Below are 23,495 nucleotides of genomic sequence, written 5' to 3' on the forward strand. Positions count from 1 at the left end.
TTTGCTTTTTCTTCTCTCTAGTCTAGTACCTTGTTCAAGTGAATTGCATGAGACTAGTTCAATCTTTTACATTCCTTGGTTTTAGTGGGGTGGGGCGTAAGGTGGGGTAGTGTTGCCTAAATGGTAAAATGTCTTGATAAAACGTCAAAACAGAATAAAAAAATTCCTTCCAGTAGCACCTTAGAGACCAACTAAGTTTGTCATTGGTATGAGCTTTCCTGTGCATGCACACTTCTTCAGATACACTGAAACAGAAGTTAACAGACCCTTACATACAGTGAGAGGGTGGGGAGGGGTATTACTCAGAAGGGTGGTGAGAATGGGTGATTGGCTGATAGGTGTGGTAAACCTGTTGTCTACTTCATAAAAGTCAGAAGTTCTTGTTTGTTTGCTTCTGTGACTAGAGCTTCCAAATTTCCAGAGCCTACAAAAGAAATGTTTTTGCTGATGGCAGCTGTGTTTTCATTCCTCTGTTAAACCACTATATTGCCCAATTAATGAAGTATTTCGACAGTAAAACTATCAGACCCATACAGTTGCACAAAAAGTATTTAATCTTTGGATTGTGGCCTTGCCCTTCTTCACGGCAGGGAGCAGAAAGAAGTATCAGTTGCTGCGCTTGCTTTTCCCACACAGGCATCCAATCGGCTGTGCTGGACTTGATGGGCCACTGGGCTGATCCAGCAGGATTCTTATGTTCTCAAGAATAATTGGGCTGGGGAGTTGACTAAATTATCTGTCCTGCTGTAGCGAGAGAGGCATAAAGCCTACAGATTTTGTGTGCTGCTTTTGCTATGCATCAAAAGCCTCAACCCTAAAATGGTAGGCATTTTGCTTTAAATGAATTGTGGGCGAGAATTCTACATTTTTAATCTTGGCCTTAAGCTTTGTATAATGCTCCATTAAGTCACGAGTTGTTGCTTCTTTTTTTTCAGGCCAAGGAGACTACCACTAAGTCACTCTTTCAAGCACTTCACCATCTCTCCCTTCTTTGGTAGGCGGAGCGGCCGCGAAGTTCCAGCTTCTATCACCTTTTAATCACACCTAAAGCCCCGCCCTTTACCCAGTTCCGGAAAGGGCGGGGTGGCGTGGGGGAGGGGAAAAGAAGAGATCAGAGGCGGAGGGGAGGGGGAAGGAGCTCTGTCTCGTCTTTCCACCCACCCACCCCTCTTCCGATCTCGCTTCCGATAGGCTTGCCCTGCTGTCTGTTAAACCCCGTGAGCAATGAGTGCGGGGCCGTGACGTCAGGCACCACATAGGAAACTCCTCCGCCTTCTTCGCTGGGGCTGGCTCTCGGCGGGGGAGGGGAGGGAGGAAAAGGGGTGAAACAATTTCAAGATGGCGGCGACTGAGGCGCGGATAACAATGGAAAGCGGGAGGCTTGGGTGGCTCCGGGCCTGAGCTGGGGTCGGGGCAGGAGTGAGGGAAAGTCGGCGGCGCGTCGCCAGGCTCCCGGCAGGAGGCGGGGCGGCCCCGGCCTGTAAAGGGTGGCGGCAGCGAAGGAGGAGGAGAAGGACGACGACGACGACTACAGGGGAAGAGAGCCGAGGCTGTGAGGGCTGCCCGGTGTCTCTGGCCGCCAGCCATGGCGGAGTGAAGCGGCCGCCTGGTCTCTCGCGTTGCCTTTCTCGCCCTCGGCTCATGGTCCTGCCCCCCTGCCCCATGGCGGAGTTCGTGGTTCCGCGACACAGCGCGGTGATGGAGCGGCTCCGCCGGCGGATCGAGCTGTGCCGGCGGCATCACAGCGCCTGCGAGTCCCGCTACCAGGCCGTATCCCCGGAGCGGCTGGAGCTGGAGCGCCAGCAGACCTTCGCCCTCCACCAGCGCTGCTTGCAGGCCAAGGCCAAGCGGGCCGGGAAGCACCGCCAGCCTCCTCTGCCTCCCCCGGCAGCCGCTCCGCCGGCCGCCCCGTCCCAGCCGCCTCCCCCTACTCCGGCCCCGGGCTCCGGGGGCTCCTCTGCCTCTACCTCCGCTCCTCCCGACAGGCCTGGAGTCAACGGGCTGGACGCCGACACCGCGGGCGGTGAGCAGCAGCATCAGCACGGCCGGAGCAGCGCCCTCATCGCGGTAAGGTCCCAGCTGGCGGGCCCCGGGGTTGGTTGGGGCTTTGGCCGGGGGAATCCGCGCCACCCCTTGAAAAGGACCTGTAGGGCCGTGAAGGCTGAGGCCGGTGGTCAGAAAGGAGTCGTGGCTTGGAGGGAACTTTCCTTTAATAAGGCTGGAGAGGTTTGAGGCCTCCCTCAGAGCTCGAGTTCCTCATATTGGGAACAAGATAAGAGGATGTTTGTTTCCACCTCCCCCGGGCCGCTCCAGCTGTGCATGAAAGAGAAAATTGATTGTTTGCTCTCCTGATTCTATCTACCCCATTCCCCGGCATATATATAAATATAGAGAGTCTCGTCTCTTCCAGCTTATTAAGGCAGCGTACATATGTAAATAGTGATTAAAGAAAAAGCGGGGATCTCTAGCAAAGTATGTAGGAAAAGTAAGAAATGGTAGGCTTCCAGTTCCGTTACGAGCAAAATAAAGGTGAATGCGATTCTTTACTTCCTTTAGCGTTGCTATATCTTGGCTTTACAGCGAAATGTGGCATGAGAATGATCCATCCAGGCAGGCAGGCAAGTTGGTGAAATGTTCTTGAAGCTCTGCTCATGCCCAGTGTAATAAGCCTGTGCAGATAGTCGTTTGGCAGGAAAAATAAGGACTGCATTTTCCCCATGTATATATGTATTGTTTTTTCTTCTTAGAGTGGTTCACATGGGAGGCACTGTTTTTATTTTCACAGCAACATTGTCTGATAGGTTACTGTATGTGAGCAACTGGCCTAGTCCCTGCAATACTGGCTATGTAACAGAGGGGGAGCTTCAGTATGAAGAGTTTTTAATGGGGGTTTAGGGACCAACTTGGAGACTGGTATGGAATGTCTGCATACACAGAAATTGAGAATTTTACTCCATATAGTGGAGCCTGCTTGTTCTGGTTTTCTAAGCATATTGGTCCAATGACTCAATCCACCACATCATGTGTATGAGTTTGTGGAAAATGAAGAAGTCTGCTTATGCCTTTTCCTACTGTGGGTTTAAAAATGTAAAGATAATACCTGTCTTCCCTGTAAAAGGGTAGGTTTTGCTAACTTGCCCTATAGAATCAGGTCAGTGCTTTAGGGCTGAAGCAAGGTGTAGAAAAATCGCACACAGTTAGATGGTGTGCTAAGAAAGCCACACATAAGAAACAGTAAAGCTGTTGTGGGTAATCCCAAACAGCTGTAGGTGACTATGTTTCATGGTCACTTTGAGATGATGCCTTTGAGTTTAGGTTTGCTCGCCTTTGAGCCAGTGTTAGAAACTTAGATATATAAACTAGGCGCCAAATGGTTCCTTAAACCAGGGATACATTTGCCAAAACAGAATGCCTAGTTGCCATTTTGGGGGTAGACAGCTCAAAAGTAATAATTTTCAATATGACTTTCTGGCTCCTGAAATTAATTCTGATTGTGCAGATAAAATATAGTTGATAAAATTGCTAGTGTGTAAAAACAGTCAAGATCCAAGGATGCCCAAGCATGCACTCTAGTTAGTGGAGACATCAGGCGCCATCCTGGCACCTGGGCATCTTCACTTGGTCGCAAGTGCCTGATAGCCAGGTTCAAAATGTGCCTGGTGCCTGGCAAATTTTGAACGCTGCTTTGATTACAACTGAAAAATAAAATGAAGCTGCAACTGTCTCTTCAGCCTAGCACCAGTGCTTCAAGGTCTGAAGTTGAGGCTTTTCCTAGTATTAACTTCTGTGATTATTTCACCAGGATTTAAACCTGGGACTTTTAGACAGGCAAATCACTGTGCTGTGGCCTCTCCCAAATAAGTTTCAAAATTTTGGACCCCTATTGGAATTGGAAGATATACTTTCTGTCGGTAACTTTTGTGTTGAAATAGTGAAGTATAATTCCAGATACACTGGAGAGGTAGAATATTATAAATTTATTGGGATTTTAGTTCTCCAAATTTTTCCTCATGTACCCTTACTTGTGCTTTATATTATAGCTCTGTGAAAGGATGGGTAAAGACTCAGAAACATCACATAAACATATTTTCATTGTCTTAAGTAAGGCTTGAATGTTTGTGTATTTCTAATGGATTCTTAGAATTTATTAATAAACATTGTAATCTGAGTTGTATTTTAGCAGCCTTGAAGAGAAGGACATGCCTTGGGGAAAGTTGCTTACTTATGTTATTAGTTGTAGATAGTCCCTAAGTCAAAATAAGCAACCATATATCAGATTGTATGCAAAGGGCATATTTTTTCCAACATTGCTCCTTTCTTTAGGTGTAATATTTTATCATTTAAATACCAAAACCAAATTAATTACAGCAGGAACAATATGGTTGGGTATTATCCAGTGATTCCCCACCCCAATGTACGATACATCTAGCAAAGCACTGGACTTGGTTCCTTTTCTAGTTATTTTCAAATAATCTAAGCTATCTCTCAAGTGCATTTGTACAAATGCATTAATAATAGAGCTGTAGCACTTTTTCATAAGCAAGGCCCATTAAATCCAACATCCTCTCTTCAGTGTCCAAGCCTATGGGAAGCCTGCAGGCAGGATCTGAGTGCAGCAGAGAGCTCCCTACTTGTGAATCCCAGAAGCTGGTATTTATAGATATACTGCCTCTGACACTGAAACATGTTATTTTTTTCCTACAAAATGAACATTTTAAAAACTGTGTACCTTCATCCTTTAGGGTAGATAAAATGTTACTATGCTTCAGTTTTATCACCAGTGGCTATTGGCAAGTCTCCAGTGGGTAAGATTAAATGGGAAGGAAGAAGTATTCTCTTTATTGGTCACTGAATATTTGGCTAGAAAAATGAAAGTAAAAATTAAAATCTCTCACATTCCTTGTATTAGATTGCTATTTATTCTTGATACAAGAGATTGACATATCTAATCTTGAATTTCTTCTGTGCCTGAGCTCACAGTGATTTTTAAATACTGAAAACAAAGAAAGTTAACTACGTTGGTAAAGATAAAGTGAATTGCCAAGCTGTTTAGGTCACTATGGTTAACAACACATCTGAAAGATGCATCCAAAATGATACTAATACCCTTAGTAAGCTAGGGAATGAGAAAAGGAGCAAACCAGGTAACCCTTTCTATGACATTTTAGGTTGTGATCTTTGCATCTGGTAGAGTCAGGAGTTGCCTGCCCTATTAGTCATTTGTCTGTTTTAGAATTTGGCTGGACAGAGCTAGGACATAGTCAGAAGGATGGGTCACTTTAATCTTTTTCTGGCAGTGAGGTTGTAAGAAGGCCCTGTGATCTGACAATGTCTTAAATGGTATGTGTCCCAGATAGAAGGTTGTTCAAAACTTTGTAAGAAGAGCTTGGTAAATTCTTTGATACTTTAAACTTTATGTTGCATTTCAAAGTGTACACTTTAAAATACACACTTCAGAAAGGAAAATGGCTAAGAACATAAAACATAACTCTATAACTTTCTGTTTTATACATATTTTGCATTGTATCCAATGCTGTCAGTGCATGAACAGAACAGATTTCCACTCACACAACTGGAGCTCACTTCCCTCTTTTAACCTTGCAGTCCTCACACACTCTAAAAAACTGTTTGTAGGTTTGGGAGACCGCCAGAAAACATTTTGGGGTGTGCAGGTGTGGAGTTGCAGAGGGTAGAAGAAGGTGATTCCTTGTTGCTCTAGTACAGGGGTGCCCAAACTTTTTTCAAAGAGGGCCAGATTTGATGGAATGAACATATGTGAGGGCCGACCAAAGTTGTTGAGCTTTTTTAAGGATTTGACCCCAATAAATAAACTGGCCCCCAAAATGGACTTTGGACATGCCTGTTCCAGTAGCAATGTTGGGTTCCACCCTTTATTGTCAGAAAAGTAAGTGTTAAGCAGAGCAATTGAATCTTCCATGGAGTTAGAAGGGACCCTGAGGATCATCTAATTCCTGTACACTATGCCAATATGTCACATACACCCTGTAGCCCTGACACTGCCTTTCCAAAGCTGGGTACGCAAGTTGCATGTCTCTGGCAGGGTCCTATAGCCCTCACATCTCCTTCCCAAAGTTCATCTGCATGAGGGCTGGGGGGCATCAAATGTTGCTGAGGGCCACCAAAAAAGGCTTCAAGGGCCATGCATTGGACCACCCTGCTCTAGTATTTTCCCTTAAACCTTCTGGTTTTGAATTTCCACATCACCTGATTATTTTCAGGTGTTGATATCTATGTAACCCTCTTGCCAAAAGGAAAGCAAAAGGGTAAGAAAAGCCTGATTAGACCTCTTAATGACCTTCTAATGGCTAACTGTTTTTAACATTGTGTTTTAATTGACGCCCTGAGACGTTAGGGTGAAGGGCAGATAATAACAACTTTATGCTTACTTTTGAACAGTTGGACCATATAGAATGTGACCATATAGTATGGGTTAAACTTCTAATTTTTAGATGATCTACAATCTATATTTTAACAGAAAAAAGCACTTATATGGATATAAGTACCATACAATCTGGTTATCTGCCTTTTCTTGTTTAGCACCAAGGAACTAATGTGCAAACTATATGCTTGATGGTATTTCTCAAACAATATTCTTAAACACTGCTGGAAGAGATGTGGATGGATCTGCCCCTATTTTTGAGCAGTCAAACTCCAAATTGCTTTACCATTAAGTGTGGTAATGAGCAGAAGTTGGGGACATTTTATCAATGGATAAGATACCACCACAACTGAAAATTATGTCAAACCCTACATCCTTAGTTGCCTTTCTACAAATGGAATGGCTTCTTCTGTTCATGAAAGTGACATGAGTCCATCCACCTCCCATGCTGTTTCAGAGGATCCGCCAGCCTTCTGGAAGAGATTTTACTGGGGCACAGGGAATGCATGGGAAGAGGAAATTGGCGAATATCACCTTTCCCCACTTCTGGTAGTCAGGTAGTGGCAGTACCCCAGGTGTGGACTTGCACTCATAGGAACTTAGAATCTAAGTCCCTCCCTTGTTTATGTTGAGGCAAGGAACAGATCCAGCAGAGGTTCTTAGCTGTGGGAAGAGAGAGGAGCAGCAATTGCAGTGATTCCTCATTGTCCCAGCATCTCCCATTAGCACTTCCCTTGCTTTTCTGGAGGCCCTCCCTCCCCACTCTGAAACAGCTTTTCAAGGCACACAAGTGGCTGCAAGCACCAGCTCCAGTGAGCACATTAGGGTGGAACCCTATGGAAATTATGTTCAGTGTTTATTAAGATTGTGAGCACCTTTTAAAAATTTAGCCAGTATATATCCTTTCCCCGTACTACTGTTGGTACTGACAACTTGCATCACTTGCAGGCAAGAGCTGTATGTTGTCAACAAGAACACTGTTTGCTTTTATTGCTTATTAGTGTACTGAAACATAAACAAGTTTTAATTAAAATACTCTTGCAATGACGATGATCCTGTTGTGTGTTCTGAAATTAATGTTCTCCCTTTTACATGTAGGCACTTACTGTACCAACAAAATAGCGGTATCTACATGTTTCTGGGGTATTCTCTCATCAGAGGTCTGTCATTGACCTTACTCACTTCTGTAGTTCAGGGAGCCATGGTTTGGTATACATAGGTGAACTTGGGACCCAGAAATTTTGCAGGCAGTGTCACTGCCCCAAGCAGTTGTATTCATCCTGATTGGGAGATTTTGTGATTGATTAGAGACAGGACAGTACTGATAACAGTTACATTGCCTGTAAGCCGTGTGATAGTTGCCTTCCAGGCATGCCTAAGATCTGCTTTGGCTGCCTGAAGTAATGCAAGGTGTGGAGTTGGAATGACTGCAGACCATTTTGTGGGATTACACACACAATTGCTTTCAGTGCTTGGATAGAAGTTTCTGCTAACAAGCTGATTAACTTGTTGCACAACAAGTTGAGGTAGGGTGTTGTTTACTGGTCTGTATGCTATTGGCAGTTTAATGCTGTCTTCTCACAAGTCTCATTTCATTTTACTGTAATGGTGTTTTCTGAGATATAAAGCACCCAGAGCAACTAGTAATGCTGTTCGACTTTAAAAGAGGTGGACAGGCTAGCATTTTGTTTTACAAGTCACAGAAGTTCTGATATAGAAAAAAAGTTTCTACTGTAGCTGTGAATTAAAGTATTTTTCCGTCTATTAGATGACCCCATGTATAAGATGCCCCCTATTTTGGGGGACTCAGATTTAAGAAAATGGGGGGAGGTGGTCCAGAGTATAAGACACCCCCTAATTTTTGACATTATTTTTAAGGGGAAAAAACTAGTCTTATACACTGAAAAATACGGTACTTCACCAATAGCTTGAGCTCAGGAAAAAAGGCTCTATCATTAAAGTCTGTTCAAATTTGTTTTTTCCTTCAGATAGGTCGTTGTGTGTTTGTGCATTGGGAACAAATGGTTAACATGATTCTGAATCTGCTTATATTTCAGTGCTGTTAACTGAAATATGTAGAATATAGAAATAAGTATTTTAAAATATTTTATATTTACAATATTTTAGAAAACTGTTGATCTCTATTGTAGTTCAAATAACATTTGATCAGGGGAGATAATTTATATTGTGAACTGCTCTGAGACCCCTGGTATAGGGTAGTATATAAATTCAATAACAATAATAATTGTACTCTTGTAGGAAATAAAGGAATTATGAACACTGTTATTGGCAGATGAATACATTTTTATTGCTCTTCAGACAAATTGTCCAGTATTTCCCTTTTTATTCTGTTCAGAAAGCAGAGAATAGAATATTTTTTAGAAAGACTTATCAGGGTGTTAAGTATACACATATTGCTAGAACAATAATTTAATTAATTTTTAATTCAGTGTAATTGTCTGGCATCAATTAAACTGATCAACAGGATGTAGTATCTTGGCAGATAGTATTGCATTATTTTCCAGTTGTTTCCTCTCCTTTGAATTTTCATCTTAGAACAGGTTTTTCTCGCCTTGACATACTTTGGTGGAGCTGCTATCTGACTCACTTGCCAAACTGTTGTAAACTGCTCTTTGGAGAGAGCTGTACATGATTTTGCCCATTTCTTTGTAAAAAAATGTTAAAGTGCAATATTACTTCATTGCGCTAAAGTGATATTCTAGTAGAAAAATGATTTTGTATAACATGTCCCTTTAGATCAATGGTTGCATTTCAAATTAGTGCAGGCTGCTCACAAAAAACTTATATCAGTACAAATCTCCAATATTTCACTGACTCACTGTAGTTTTGTATAACCACAAAAAATGAAGGCTCTTTACAACGCAGAGTTAGAAAAATGGATGAAGTTGCCTCCGTCTTAAATATTGACAGACTTTGCTTCTTTTTTAGAGGACTCTGATGATAGGACTTTCCCCCTACTACTTACACACAGGCTATACTTTAAAATAGTTTTTATCTTCTTAGGGCAGGTTTACTTAGGATAGGCAGAGGTTTTCATTTTCTCTTCTAATATGTATACAATACAGCATTTTTCTACAGTATTTTGTGTGCTAAAGCTCTTTAGCAGTATGTAGATTGTATCCAATTCTGCTGTTCTGCTCACCCAGCAGACCTGCACAGTGGAACTTTCCTCCTCTCCTTCCAGCCCCCCATGCCCCCTCAAAATCTGCCCCAGAAGGTTGGAGCACCCTCCAGATCAGATTCTGGGAGTGCACAGTGAGAAGAGGGGGAAGTCTCATTGTGCAAGTGCAAATCCCCTTGCGCAGTGTTGAATGCAACTCGGACTGTATAGACATAACATCTTCCAGAGGAGTAGCCATGTTAGCTTGCTGCAGAGAAAACAACAGTCCTGCTACGAACTGAATTTGTGACCATTTAGCCTCACTGTTTTTTTTCCTTAGTGTTTGTGTGTGTAGTGGGCAGTAGTCCACAAAAGCTTATAGCAGAAACAATCTGTTAATATATTAGATGTCACAACTCTTGTTCGTTTGCCAAGGTAAGATTGTAGTAGGTAAGATTCCATTACCTTAAAAATTGGTAGAAAATCTGTTTTTGCAACTGATTCATGGGAGAAGAGATTACTTATTAATATTGTAGATTGAGGATAGTACCAGAGAACAAATAACACATTGTGGACTTGAAGGGCTAAACAACTTGCTGTTTCCTTTAGTTACATCTAGAGGGCACTACAAAATAAGAAATTGCATCATAGCTCATGAACAGAGCATGGATCGTCAAATGCAATTGCTGTAGGAAGAAAATCTTCACTAGTAAATTTATCTTGTGCTATGGGAACATAGACCAGTTAGCTTGTAGTCAGATAAGACTAAGGAAATGAAAATACATAGCAAAAGTTGATTTTACAAATTGTGTGGAGTAGGTCAGCAATGTGGTCTGCCTCCGAAAATCTAATAGTAACTGAAAGTAATGCATGTTTACGTGTTCTTATATGTGTTTCACTGAAAATACTGTTGCATGGGTTTGGAAAATTACAAGGTAGTAATATTTTATTGATGGGCAGGAGGGTCATCAAAATGGAAATAATATGATAATTGAAAATAAAGTTCAGTATCTTCTTAGTTCTTATTTATTATGGTTGTATTCTGCCCTTGAACCCAAAGGTTCTCTAAAACTGAAGGTAGTTGACTTTAAATGGGGATAAATATTGATCCAATGGAGGAATAAAACAATAACCAAAGGAAAAGGGGTAGAGGAGGACTGACATAGCATATAGGTGAATATTGGATAAGAATTTAATCAGTTAAACAACACTACTTGAAACGCTTGCCAAATTCCACTGAATTTCTCTGCATTCCCTGTTGTGCCACATAACTAGGCCTCTTATAGAGAATTTTAGAATATCCTTAAAGCAATTCTTAAGTATAGGTGTACATTGTGTTTTCCAGAACTGTACCACATCTTGTTTTGCTACTAATTATTGCTTGTATTCCACTAAATAGTAGGTTGTTTTTTTAAAAAAAGTACCCACATTATAGGAACATGTTCCTGAATTAAGAAGTTTGAATGATAATTCTAGTTTTGGAAGCAAAGCTAAATTGGTTTTGCTACTTTTTCTAAATAGATTTAATGGTGTATCAATTCCAAAACATGCAGACAAGACTTGCTGGTGAAGTTCTACGGATTATTGGTTACATGCTGGAGATGCTAAAATGTCCACAAGGTTGTAAAATGGGGGGTCAAGACCTAGGGAGTATGAAATTCAGTTTCCTGCTGAATAAGCCAATTTCATTGGTCAATTGATGAGATTTGTGTTGAGTGCAAGCTTCCATTGCTGTTATATAATATTTTGCACTAAATACAATCCTCTCAGGTTTGGGGCTACCTGAAATAAACTGGTATAAAATTACACCTTACCTCAGGAGGAAGGGTTGAAGTCTAGTGCTTTCAGGAGTTCTGAGGTGAAAACCCAGTCTTTTGAGGTAGACAGAGCTGTAATTGCTTCTGTTAAGGTTTTTATATTTTTTGGAACACTAGTCTGCTGCAAATTTGTAATACTCCCCCCCCCCCAATTATTATAATAAAATTTTGAAGAGGAATATTATCTACTCTGAATCATTTCTCTTCCTTTTTAAAGTTGGAAGTTAAAGTGTGGATTTGTAAATGCTTGCTTATTAGTCATAAAAACATTGGTTGAGTGGTGAATTTTCTGAGGAGCATAATGCAGCTTGCTACTAGACTGTGGTGAGTAGCAATAGTAGCAATTATCCTCAGTCAAACTGTATGTGTGTGTCAAACTGTATCACCTGTAGTTTGTTTGCTCCGTGGTGAGCTTTGTGCTGCCATGACCTGCTGTGCTGGTGAAGTGCTATTACAACTGTATATTCTACTGTAAAAGCCTGAGTAATTGTTTGAGTAGAAGGGCAAAGAGAGCCGTGAATTGTTGGACAGCTCTTGCATGGCTGCCTTGTGTTGCAATGCAGGCCAGCCCTGTGGGAGTTGCATGTACAGTGCTCTTTTGCAGCATTAGCCCTTTAGCGTTAACAAGTACATTGTTTGTAAATTCTAAAAACATTTATGTATATTTATTTTATTTTATTATATGGGGCTTCCAGTGCTCTCCCATCCAAGGGATTGATCAGTTCTAAAGCTGCTTCAGCATTTCTGTAACCTCAGATGCTTTCAGACTTTTCACTGAGTTCCCAGGTTACGCTTCATTATGGTGTTGGAGGCTGAGCCCAGGCAAACAAAGCATTGTCGGGGGGATGTGGGGGAAAGATATCCAAGGTTGCCTTAGGTGTTACCTTGAAAGATGCAAGTCTTGTCGCATTTTTGTAACTCCAAAGCAAATAGGTTTTTTAATCACATAGTTTTAAGTAGTTCAAGAAAAGGGGATTTTATTCCCCTGCAGTTTTTCAACTGCAGTGAAAACGATGATGCTTGGTAGCTAAAAGAATGATTGCTAGACTAAAAAACCAAAATGGCACTTGGTGTGAGGCATAAAACTAATTTAGAACTGTCTCTCTTTCAGCAGCTTCATGAAACAGTCAAAAGGAAACTTGATAGTTCCGTTTCACCGCAGAATGGCGACCAGCAGAATGGCTATGGGGACATGTTTTCTGTCCCCAAGAAATTGCGTCATGATGATGGTCTTGTTGGATTGAGTGGCTCCTCTAATGGAATCCCTCCTGCATCACCTCTGCACCAGCTTGACAGCAAATCTTCTGGAGGAGACACCTTACAGCTTAATGGAAAACATTCCATGGGTCTAGATGGCATCAACAAAAAGTGTCTGCCAGACTCTAACTCTAAGCTGAATGGAAACAGTGATGCTGATGACCCCTTTGCTATGGTTATTAACAAGGAGCTTAAACAAGAACCAGATGACCTTCCTTGTATGATTACGGGACCAGGAAGTTCAATATCTCAGAATAATTTGATGTCTGATCTTAACCTTAATGAGCAAGAGTGGAAGGAGCTCATTGATGAACTTAACAGATCCGTGCCTGATGAGGATATGAAAGATCTATTTACAGAAGACTTTGAGGAAAAGAAGGATGTTGATGCTTCAAATTCAGCTGCACAAACTCCATTACCACAGGACATCATTATCAAGACAGAATTTTCCCCAGCAGACTTTGAACAAGAGCAGATGGGATCCCCACAAGTCAGATCTACTTCTGCTGGCACAACGTTCATTGGTACCTCTTCTGTTAGTGCTGCTTCTCCATCAGTTAGTAATTCTCAAACTATGATTCAGCCTTCTAGTCAGTCAGTAACTGAAAATTCCAACCAGTCCATGATGCAGCCATCAAGCCAGTCTCAGAATATTCAGAGGCCTCTTCCTAGTTCATTGTTATCTGGTCAAAGTACAGGGGGTGCCAAAGAGATGTCATCTGCTAAACAGCTTCAACAGATAGCTGCTAAGCAGAAGAGAGATCAGCTGTTGCAGAACCAACAGCAAGTCCATCAACCCAACCAGATTCCTAGCTGGCAGCAGTCTGGACCTTCACACAGTCCATTAGCTGTTTCATACACTATGGAAAATCCCACTAGCCCTTCAGTTTACCAACAGGACTTCAATAACCAGAAACTCATGATGTCTAGTATGCCAAACAAGAGTTCTCCGAGGGCTGGAGTTAATTATCATGGTGGAAATATGTTAAGCCATCAGCCAAACAGCTTAAACCAGAACTCTGTATCTAGTCAAAACTCTGTGCTAGACTATGGGAATACGAAACCTCTTTCACATTACAAAGAATGCGGTCAAGGAGTTACAGTATCTGGACAGAACAAGTCTCCAATGTTGGCATACATGCAGCAGCGTCAGCAACCCACTCTGCCTCATATGAGCGATGAGCAGAATGGGATGTTTGTAATGAAGAAGTCTGGAAATACTGCTTATAGACCTCTAGGGCTACACAGCCAGGTAAGTGCTTGAAGTAGAAGGTTTGTTAATAGTAGATGAGGAGGGCTGAATAAGTAGAGCAGCCATGCAAAGTAGTTCCATTGTAAGGTGCATATTTTAGAGCTTAATGTAAAATAGTACAATGGACATGACAAATACCAACAGTCTTAATTGAGAAAGAAACATACTGTTTCTCATATTCTCTGAAAAGACAAATGCCATGATAATGTACTATTTCTGTTCCAAAATAGTCACTGGAATGATCTTTATAAAGACGGAGGTTCAGTTCTTCAAGATCTGATAAATAGGATCTAATTAAATTTTAGGAGATCTTTTCATTGCTTTGATTATTTTGTTTGAATAGGTGTGACTAGGATTTAAGTTTCTTATGAGATATTACTAGTTACTAAGAAGACTGGAGAAGGGACCCTCATAAGAATATTAGGGGAGTGGGTAGGGGAAGTGTGGTTTTGTTTTATGCAGTCTTAAGATGAGGACTAGACCATGTGAAAAATGAACATAATATTTTAGCTGCAGTTAATTCATTTTCAGCTTTGTATTCTTGTTATAAAAAAGCATGCCTAGACACTCCATTGTGGCGGTGCCCATAACCTAGGTTTAAGATGCCATTTAGCTCTTAGTGTTCATATTTCAGTTTCTAACACTGCATATAGGGCTTTATTAGTCTTCATTTCCTTGAAATCATCCAAGGGTAAGGATTGAACCTCACATAGCGTATTTATGGGAACCTAGAGCCAGAAAAAACAGGTCTCTTAATGAAGATGGATAACTGTTTTGACCAATGAGAAGATACATTCCATCTCTGGTGTAAGTTGTCTAAAAAGCCAACCAGAAATTTACTTAAAGAATGCTTCCACCTCCTTAATGAATAATATGACTGTTATTACAGTGTAATGTAAGTTATATTACAAAAGTGGCTTACTTCAGGGGTACCAGATCACATATATTATAGTGGGTACTGTTAAACTGCATCAGAATGTTGGGGTTTTCCCCCAGTGAGAGCGCAACCCATAAAGGAAATCCGTTTCTTTTCCTTATTATTGGAAAGTATGTGTGCTGTGTTTCTGTTCAGTGCTGTATTTAATTAATCCTCTTGGTTATAAATGCCCTTTGGGCTTCTTCTCACAATGAGGTTCCTTGAATCCTATCACTGGATGGTTGCTGCCCCATGCGGCCATTTCATGGATCTTGGCTTACCACTCACTAGACATTAACAGACTCAGACTTCATTGTGTGGTTTTGTTTCAATATCACTGTTAGTATGCATGATTGCTGCATCTTCAGAAGTGGCTTTTAATTTGATGAAGATTTTTATTAGACAGGCTTGCTGTACTTTCATTTATCTTCTTTGCTACATTGTAATAGTTGCTGAAAGCAGTACAGTAGTCACTTTTAAAGACTTTTTGAAAGGGTATCTTTGTGCTGCCTTCTGCTGCTTCAGTCCTTCTCTAGCCATTGGGCTTGAAAAAGCCTAATTGCTAGGAGAGGAAAGAATGGGAGGGGGGAGAGACTGTGTGTATGTGTGTACGCGCGCACACACACACACGAGTTGTGTGAGATATGTGTTGTATGTGTGTTTGTGGAGTGTGTTTGTAAGTCTGTGGTGTTTGTTTGTGCAGTGAAAGCCACACCTATTTTTCTTTGGTAAGTGGCCCCCACAGGTGATGAAGAGGGACTGTGACCTGTACTTCCTCACCCACTTTATAATGTATGGAAATATGTCTCTGTTTCTCCAGTCTGGTTTGTGCTTTTGCACAAAGGTGGCATCATAATAAGAGAGTGAGTTTCAATCAGAACTAAAAGTAAAATTCAATCAAAACTAAAATTACGTTGAGCATCACGTTCTCCATCAGAAGCAGAATCATAGATTTAATCCTGTGTTCCCAAACTGAATTACAGGCTTCCCATCCAATTTATGTGTTTGCTTTTGTAGGATCAAAATCCTTCTGCTGGTGTTCCTCGCATTCCTGTTTCTGTTCCCGGCTCTGGTGTGAATGCACAGTCACCCAATGTTTCCATGGCAGGTAACCATGGCAATCCAGCCTATCTCAACAGCCAGCAGCAAGCAGCTGTAATGAAGCAGCAGCACCAAATGCTACTAGATCAGCAGAAACAGAGGGAACAGCAACAAAAACAACAACTGTTAATGGAACAACAGAAACAGTTTATAATGGGGCAGAGGCAACTAATTGCTGAACAGGTAGGGGACATCAGAATAAGTGTAACTTTTCCTTTTTGTATTCGTCTTACTATTTTGATGGACTTGAACTCCTTCCTGTTACCTGAATACTGTATATTAAATAAGGTTTTGCTGAAGCCAAGGTGCATGTTATGCTACTTGTATAAGAGCAGCTCAGACTCTTCCTGCTCCACAAGCAAACAGACAAAAATGGAGGGGATTACAGTCACATATTACAGAGAAAAAGTCACATACCACCTTTCTCCTCTCACTGATATCTTCATTAGCTCCTGACAAAGAGGTAAATATGAATTCTTATGCAACCAAAATGGTAACCCGTCTCCCGCACACACAGCAGACTTGAATAGATCCCCAAGGTTTGCAAAAATAAATAAAAAATCATTAGAAAAAAGGATTGTAATAACACCTCAAACTGGTTTACAAAAAGAATAAAACAATAAATACTAGTAAGATCAGTTAAAAACAAGTATCCAAAACATTCAAAAATAAAATAAATAAACTAAAATGAAATTAAAACACTCAGCAGCTTCTACATGTCTGGATAAGCCTGCCTAAACAAAAAAGTATTTAGTAGCTCTACAAAGCACTTGGCAAGACATCAGCTGATTGTCAGGACTTGATAAGCCTCTTGCAAAGTGCTTTGCAAAATCCATAAGGTCTGAAATCAAACTTTGAAATTTACGGCAGTTTGATTTCAGACCTTATGGACAAAAAAATGTTCTCCTGATGACATTGTGACATCAGATAATGGGCCAGAGGGCAGTGCTGCCCACTTGTTAAATTGTTCCTGTGAGAGGTGGGGGAGATCTGGCCAGATTCTGTTCTCTAGCCCCCACAGTGCAGTGTAAAAATGGTTCTGGTATACTGTACTACCATATTAATTTAAAATTAAGGTATAGTGGAACCTTGTGACATGATTTGGCGCTTCTGCAAGCGCCAAAACTCAGAAGTAACCATTCTGGTACTTCTGGATTTCGGCACATCCATAACCTGAAAAAGCGTAACCCGAAGCATCTGTAACCCAAGGTACCACTGTACAGCAATGTATTGCTGGAATCCCAAAGGAATGTTTTCATTGTACTTGAACATGATGAATGAACCTCCTCAGGATTAAAATGTCACATTATTCTTCCCCATGAACAAATTTATTTGAGAGGAGGCATTGCAATGTGGATGTTGAGTCCCTCAAAATACCGCATTTCCTTTACTTTTGAAGCATGTTTACTAGAGAGGAACTACAGCACAAAAATCTGTGAAGAACTCCAGTGAAAGGCAAAATCTGTTATTCTACATTCCCTTCTGTTTTAGATAAAAAGGCTTAACTGTTCTCAAATTCTTCTAGGCAGTTTGCCTAGTGGAAAATCAGTTTATTATTGAGTGGAGCTCATTGTTTTATAGATATGACTCCCTTTCTAGCACCCTCTGTGATATATTCTGCTATGTTTTATTTTAGTGTATACATCAGCCTTGATTTTCTTACATACTAAGCAGTAGCATTTCTTTCTTTAATTGGTTTTATGATGTTATTAACGTGATTGTAGACTGCTTGAGACAGCAATCAACCTACATACACATTGCTGTTTACATTAAGGCATTGTTTATGACAAACTTTAGGCTGTGTGTTCTTACAGTCTTGCATCTGCCCTGTTTTAGGAAAAGCAAAGGCATCATCAGGAACAACAACAACAGCTCCAGAGGCATCTAACACGACCGCCCCCTCAATACCAAGACCAGACACAGAATCCATATCAACAACAGTTCACAGGTAAATAGGACTGTGGGAATGATTTGTGAAAGACTAGCTGGAAAGCAGGAGAGGTGTATGCAGAAGCAAAGTGTCTTCAGCTTCTATGGATTTGGTCATTAGTTAACTTTAAAATGTTCTTTTACTTCCATAATGAATAATCTTATGCTCTGGATTTAAGTGCTTGGCCTTTTTAAAAAAAAACAAACAAACTATTGCATCCATACAAGTTACAGAGGAATTACAGAGGAAGTGTGCAAATGATGGATTTAATTTTTTCTCAGTACTGGTAGCACTGCTAAAGAGAAACGTAAGCTGATAATCTTTCTTACTTGCTATCTATCAATTAAATCAAGTATGTTAATTTTGGGAGGGCTCAGTACTAGGATAGTGGCAGATGAGACAAACTGGATTGGCATATTTTTGCATGTGGTGATGGTAATTTTCATGTTGGTGCATATTCACTGTGAATTTCCAACACAGATTGGCTAGCTTTTCAATATGTGCAAGTGACAGCTGTGAATGAGGACAGAGGTTTCCACATCAGTGGTTCATTTGAATTCACCCCCTGTATTGCAGAACTCATGCATTGTTGTTTTCTTTTTCCTTGCCCTTGTTAGGCAGTTAACAAGACTTGTATAGTGCTCCTGTTCTGCCCTACAACCTCTTCCTCGCTATAGACTTTATAGCAGCACTAATGAAGTAGACACATATATAATGGTACAGGTTGTCCTGGTCTCAGAGCTTCTTCATTCTCTGATACAGCCAAAGTTGTGCTCCCAGTGTTCTAGTAATTTTGCCTAATTACTGTTATTGCAGCAGCTGAGAAAATAGCTGCTGTTGTGATTTTATCTATGTATCATCCAGTTTACAATTACACTGTCTTGTTTGGGCACATGCACGGTCAGGCGTGGCTTGGCTCATGTGTGAAGGAATGTGACGGTGTCAAGCATTTAATGTTTGCATTAAATTTAAGTAGCCAGCTCAGATAGTTTTATTTGGAACAGTACATAGGTGGCAGTCGTGATTCTCCCCTTGCACCATAATATTCTGTTTAACTAACAGTCCTTATTTCTGTTCTTAGCTGCTAGCTTTGTGATGTGTGAAAGGTGCCACCACCCAATTTTAGTGATTGCCCTCATCCCCCTTCAAATACCACCCTATTCAAGAGGATCCCCTAACTCCTAAGAGAGGTTTTTCATGGGGCTGCTGGGGGGAGGTAGCAGTGGCAGGAAAGTCACCTTCTGCTGGCACTTCTCAAGGTTCAAGACAATGAGTCCTAAATACAGCTACAAAATGTTGCATGCTGCAGGATATGTGTAATGTTGCACCTAAACTGAGGATATGTTCTGCTTAGTTTTTATAAATGTTGAAACTCTCGTTTTGTGTTATAGGCTCATCTCCAGCGATGGCAGGGGTAAATAATTTAGGCCAGTCTAACTCCAGTAGTCCACGCATGTTTTCTCAGACTCAGAATATGATCCAGATTGGCACAGGACACAGTTCTGTCTCCTCAAGCAGCAATCAGCAAGATCGAGGAGTAACTCAGTATCCTAGTTTGCAGAGCATTCAGCGAGGTACCTTGTACAACATGGCATCTGGTATGACACAGATGGTTCAACAGCATGCAAATCCAAGTGCCAATGGACAGCCACAAATGCAAAGACAACCCAGTTTGGCACAGGGCACTGCTCTTCCTGCTGGATATGGACAGAGCACCCTAGGAACTGCCAGCATTTCTCAGCAGCACAGTAAAGGAGCACTGAATCCCAACCTATCCAAGCCACAAATGGCAAGGATGCCAACATCTATTGGGGTCCAAAATCAATCATGGCAGCATCAAGGTATGTCAAATATGAACAACCAGGCACAAGGGAACGGTGGTTTAGGGACATTTACTGCCAACTCCACTTTCCATATGCAGCAGACGCACCTAAAGTTGACCAATCAACAGTTTGCGCAAGGAATGCCTCAGGTAAGCCTCAACACCAGCAGGCCAATGACGTCCATGAACTCTGCTGTCTCTGGACAGATGTTGTCATCTATAAGTGCCCAGCAGAGGACAAACCCTCCTACCCAGCAGGCAGTCCCATCACAGCAGGTCTTGCCAGGCATGAATCAAGGTGTCCCAGATATGACTTCTTTCAGCCAGAATCAAAATCAGCAACTGCCTAACAGAGCCAATCTGCATTGTAGTCAAGGTTATCCAGTGAGGACACCCAGTCAGGAACTGCCCTTTGCCTACAGCAACCCATCTGGTAGTAATGGACTGCCGAACTTAAGTGGGGATACAGATCTTATAGACACTTTGTTGAAAAACAGGACTTCAGAAGAATGGATGAATGACTTGGATGAGTTGTTAGGGAATCATTAAAAAGAGGTTTGGGGATTCCCCCCCCCAAATCTTTTATTTTTAATTACAACTATCTTTGGACCAAATACCTGTGGAATTGAGAAAATTCACAGGCACTAGTGGGAATGTATTGGAGCTGCTCCCTTCTGGGTCTAACAGCATGAGAAGTATGCCCCAATTTGATAGGATATAACATTCTCATTTTTGTAGTGGGTCTGGAACACTGCTCATGGAAACAGTCCTGGTCAGTTTGGTGTGCATCCCAGCCAGCCCTTCAGAAGTTTCAATTTTAACAGTGTTTTTCAGTTGAAGGTTTAAATGCGAACCATGCTGTGGTGATTCAGAAAGTAAGCCAGCAAGGAAGACTCAAAATACTCAGTGTTAAGGCAATCATTTCTACAACTAGTACTTGACAGGTTTCTTGATTCTAACTTGACCTGCAAACTAGTGAAAGTTAACACTCTGCGACCTTTTTCTGAGGAAACATTGTGCAACACTTTCTTTGCAAAATCTACTCTAGTTTGAGAAGTCGTTCTTCTAGTCTCTAGTGATACTTGGCAAGCAAGATATGAGAGTTCACAATAATAATAGCTGATGGCTTTCTGTGCTGAAGATCATTGAGTGTTAAAACTTGCCCAGCAGTAGGTTGCTAGAGCCCTAAACTGGGCACCTCATCCTTAAATAGCTTATGGCTTACTAAGCTAAGCAATTTGCACTCTGCTGTGGGGGAAGACTGAGCTCTTGGTTTTTTGATGATTTTTTTTTTTAATCGGAGAATCAGCTTAAAATCAAGTGTGCACTTTTTCTATCTCCTTTTTAGCATCCATTAAATGAGAACGTTGGGTTGATCACAGCTTATTTCTTCTCTTAGATTCAGAGGGCATTTATAATTAGCAATCTTTTGTTGCCACACATAGGCTGTACCAATGAGAACAGGATCTGTTACTTTTGGTGAAGCAAGTGAAGGAAGTTTTGTGCCTTGGAAACTGTTACTAACCTGAAAAACTTTGCAATAATGGCACAGAGAGCCTGGGGAAGCGTAATACTTTATTAAAGGTTCTTCCATTGTGAGAGCCCCCATATTTTGGGGAATATTTTTTTTTTAGTGATTTAATCTCTTTAGAAATATGTAGACTAATCTCCAGTGAAGCAGATGCTGCTATTTCATCACGGTTCATGGAGACCCCTTCATACATATGTAGGGACGGTCCCATGCAGGGCAAGGAAAAGAGAGAATTGTTCTTAACAGGTTACCAAAAATTCTTCTACTTGCCAACAAACCACCTTTTGCCTTAACCTTTCGTTTATAAAGGTAATAAATTTGAAAGTTGTTTTAGATGCACAGATACCTCTGTTCCCTACTCTGGGTCTGGTTTTGTTCTTTAATGAACAGGACTGTTTACCTCCTTAATTCATCACACCTGTCACTGAGAATCAAATAATTTTCTTCAGGCCTATTCAGGAGCATCTCTACACAAGAAAAGTGTGAAGATTTGAGTTTGGGATATTTTAGACAGGGAAACGGATAAGGGATACAACAGTTGAACCATAGGAAGGAAATATTTTACTGTATCTGCAGTGTTTTTCTCAGATGTGCACTTTGGAAAAAAAAATCCGCTTTAACACTACTTTTATTTAATCTTTTCCCAAATTACACATGGATATTAGTTCTGTTTTATATGCTTGCCACCCATGAGTAGTTATGTATGCCATGCTAAACAGATTTTTGTATTGTATCTTGATGGACTGTTGATGGGGGTTAAATTGTGGAAGCTGCATGTTGATGAATGGTTTTACTGCTGAATGTCCAAACTGAAGCAAATCTCATTATTTGTATATTTTTAAAACACCGTTTTCTAAGAGGCGGCTCATTTTAATGAATGAAACATTGGTATGGCTGATATTATAAGTAAATTAGATTAGAGTTAAATTTACTAACGTTTTCTACAAGTCAGCGAGTGAGTGAAATTGTTTGTGAGCTCGGTTTATAAAAAAAAAAAATTGCTCCAAAATGTCACCAGAATATCTTTTAATCTCTGTAGATTTTTTTTTGGCCTGGGAACACATGCAGGGGCAGGGAGAGGGGTTAGGTATGGAAATAATTGAACTTGGCTTATGAACAGTTTGGAAATTTTGCACCAGCGTGCCTTCCTTTTCTTACTGGAGGTGTTTGGCGCCTCATAGTTTTTTAATTGTCTGGGTTCTGCTGATTTTTTCCTCTCCCTCAGGCACACTGAAAAATAGCAGGTTTTAAGGAATTAAATAATACTAAATTCTAGTTGGATTTCCTAAATATAATTTAGGTCAAAAGAAAATGAAATCCCTTGTGCTTCTAATGCTGCAATCAGATTTTGATGTCCAGTAAAATGCTAATGTCTTTTTCAGCTGTGGGCATACGTTGTTTAACTTTGTTCAGATACAGTTTTAAGCAGAATGGCCTAGAATATTTTTGGCAGTCATAATTGAGTATGGAGGCTGGGTGGGGAAGGGCTAAGCGCTGCCCTTCAGCCACTTGTAGCAGTTCATAAATGAATATGCACTTGAGCTTTGCATTTGCTGCAGCTTTAGAGCAATAAGATGTGGCTCCCCTGAGCTTTACCTAGCCTGCTGCCTCAGCTTTATTTATATACTGTGGTCATGGACAGGTGAAAAGGTGTTCAACATCCACTGCCTTCCAAACCCCCTACAACTGAATCGAAAAGGGTGCTCAGTTTTCTATACTACACATTTTTTGTGTGTAAATAAATGTTTACAGTTTTATATTAAAGATTGAATAAGAGTTAGATCTGAGTGTATATTTTTTACTTTTTATAGATTTTAAAACTATAATTCTTTAAATATATATATATATAATATGTGCGTGTGTGTGTGTGTCGGGGGTGGTTATGATAAATTTTACATTTGTTTAAATGAACAGTTCAAATTTGATGCTAACCTTTTTTGTCATTGAAATGTATAAAGAGCCCATTAATCCATTTATTTTCTTTAACTACAATTACTGTGGCACACCAAAAAGAAATATTTCACTTCTGTTACGTCATTATAAAAAATAAATATTTTGCTAGTGTATTAAACAAATAGTCGTGTTTTCTGAAGCATCACCTGAACTACATATAGTTTAGCTTTGCTGTGGAGACTGATTGTAAAAATTCTCATTCCTTTTATCTGGCAGAAAACAAACTTAACTCCCTTTTATTGAACTAACCCTAATATTGAAAGACAGAACTAAAATACGTTTGAAAGTCAAGACCGCTGTTGTTGTTGTTTAGTATTTCAACAATAGGTAGAAAAAGCTTTTACTAATGTTACCCATTTATTTCTGATCACATTTTGGTACCCTTTAACATGAAG

General features: G+C 40.6%; 1 protein-coding gene across 2 annotated transcripts; it reads left to right on the forward strand.

Moving 5' to 3' along the window:
- Positions 1–1,198: 1,198 nt before the first annotated feature.
- MAML1 (mastermind like transcriptional coactivator 1) lies at positions 1,199–23,222 on the forward strand. 2 transcript variants are annotated; one of them, XM_083728381.1, is made up of 5 exons: positions 1,199–2,067; positions 12,450–13,847; positions 15,781–16,047; positions 17,701–17,812; positions 19,186–23,222. In XM_083728381.1, exons 1-5 carry the CDS (start codon positions 1,642–1,644, stop codon positions 20,163–20,165), a joined length of 3,183 nt encoding a protein of 1,060 aa, XP_083584507.1. In that variant the 5' UTR covers positions 1,199–1,641; the 3' UTR covers positions 20,166–23,222. The 2 variants fall into 2 exon arrangements, with proteins under 2 accessions (XP_083584507.1, XP_083584508.1); XM_083728382.1 differs by having other exon boundaries at positions 12,453–13,847.
- Positions 23,223–23,495: the final 273 nt, after the last annotated feature.

The sequence above is a fragment of the Podarcis gaigeae genome, assembly GCF_964106915.1.
Source record: "Podarcis gaigeae genome assembly, chromosome: 2".
NCBI classification, from domain to species: Eukaryota; Metazoa; Chordata; class Lepidosauria; order Squamata; family Lacertidae; genus Podarcis; species Podarcis gaigeae.

Excerpts from the sequence above, each read along its gene's own strand:
- MAML1 (XM_083728381.1), top strand. The coding sequence starts at position 1,642 with ATGGTCCTGCCCCCCTGCCCCATGGCGGAGTTCGTGGTTCCGCGACAC. Across the intron at positions 2,068-12,449 it reads GGAGCAGCGCCCTCATCGCG|CAGCTTCATGAAACAGTCAA; the intron begins GTAAGGTCCCAG and ends TCTCTCTTTCAG. Across the intron at positions 16,048-17,700 it reads GGCAACTAATTGCTGAACAG|GAAAAGCAAAGGCATCATCA; the intron begins GTAGGGGACATC and ends GCCCTGTTTTAG.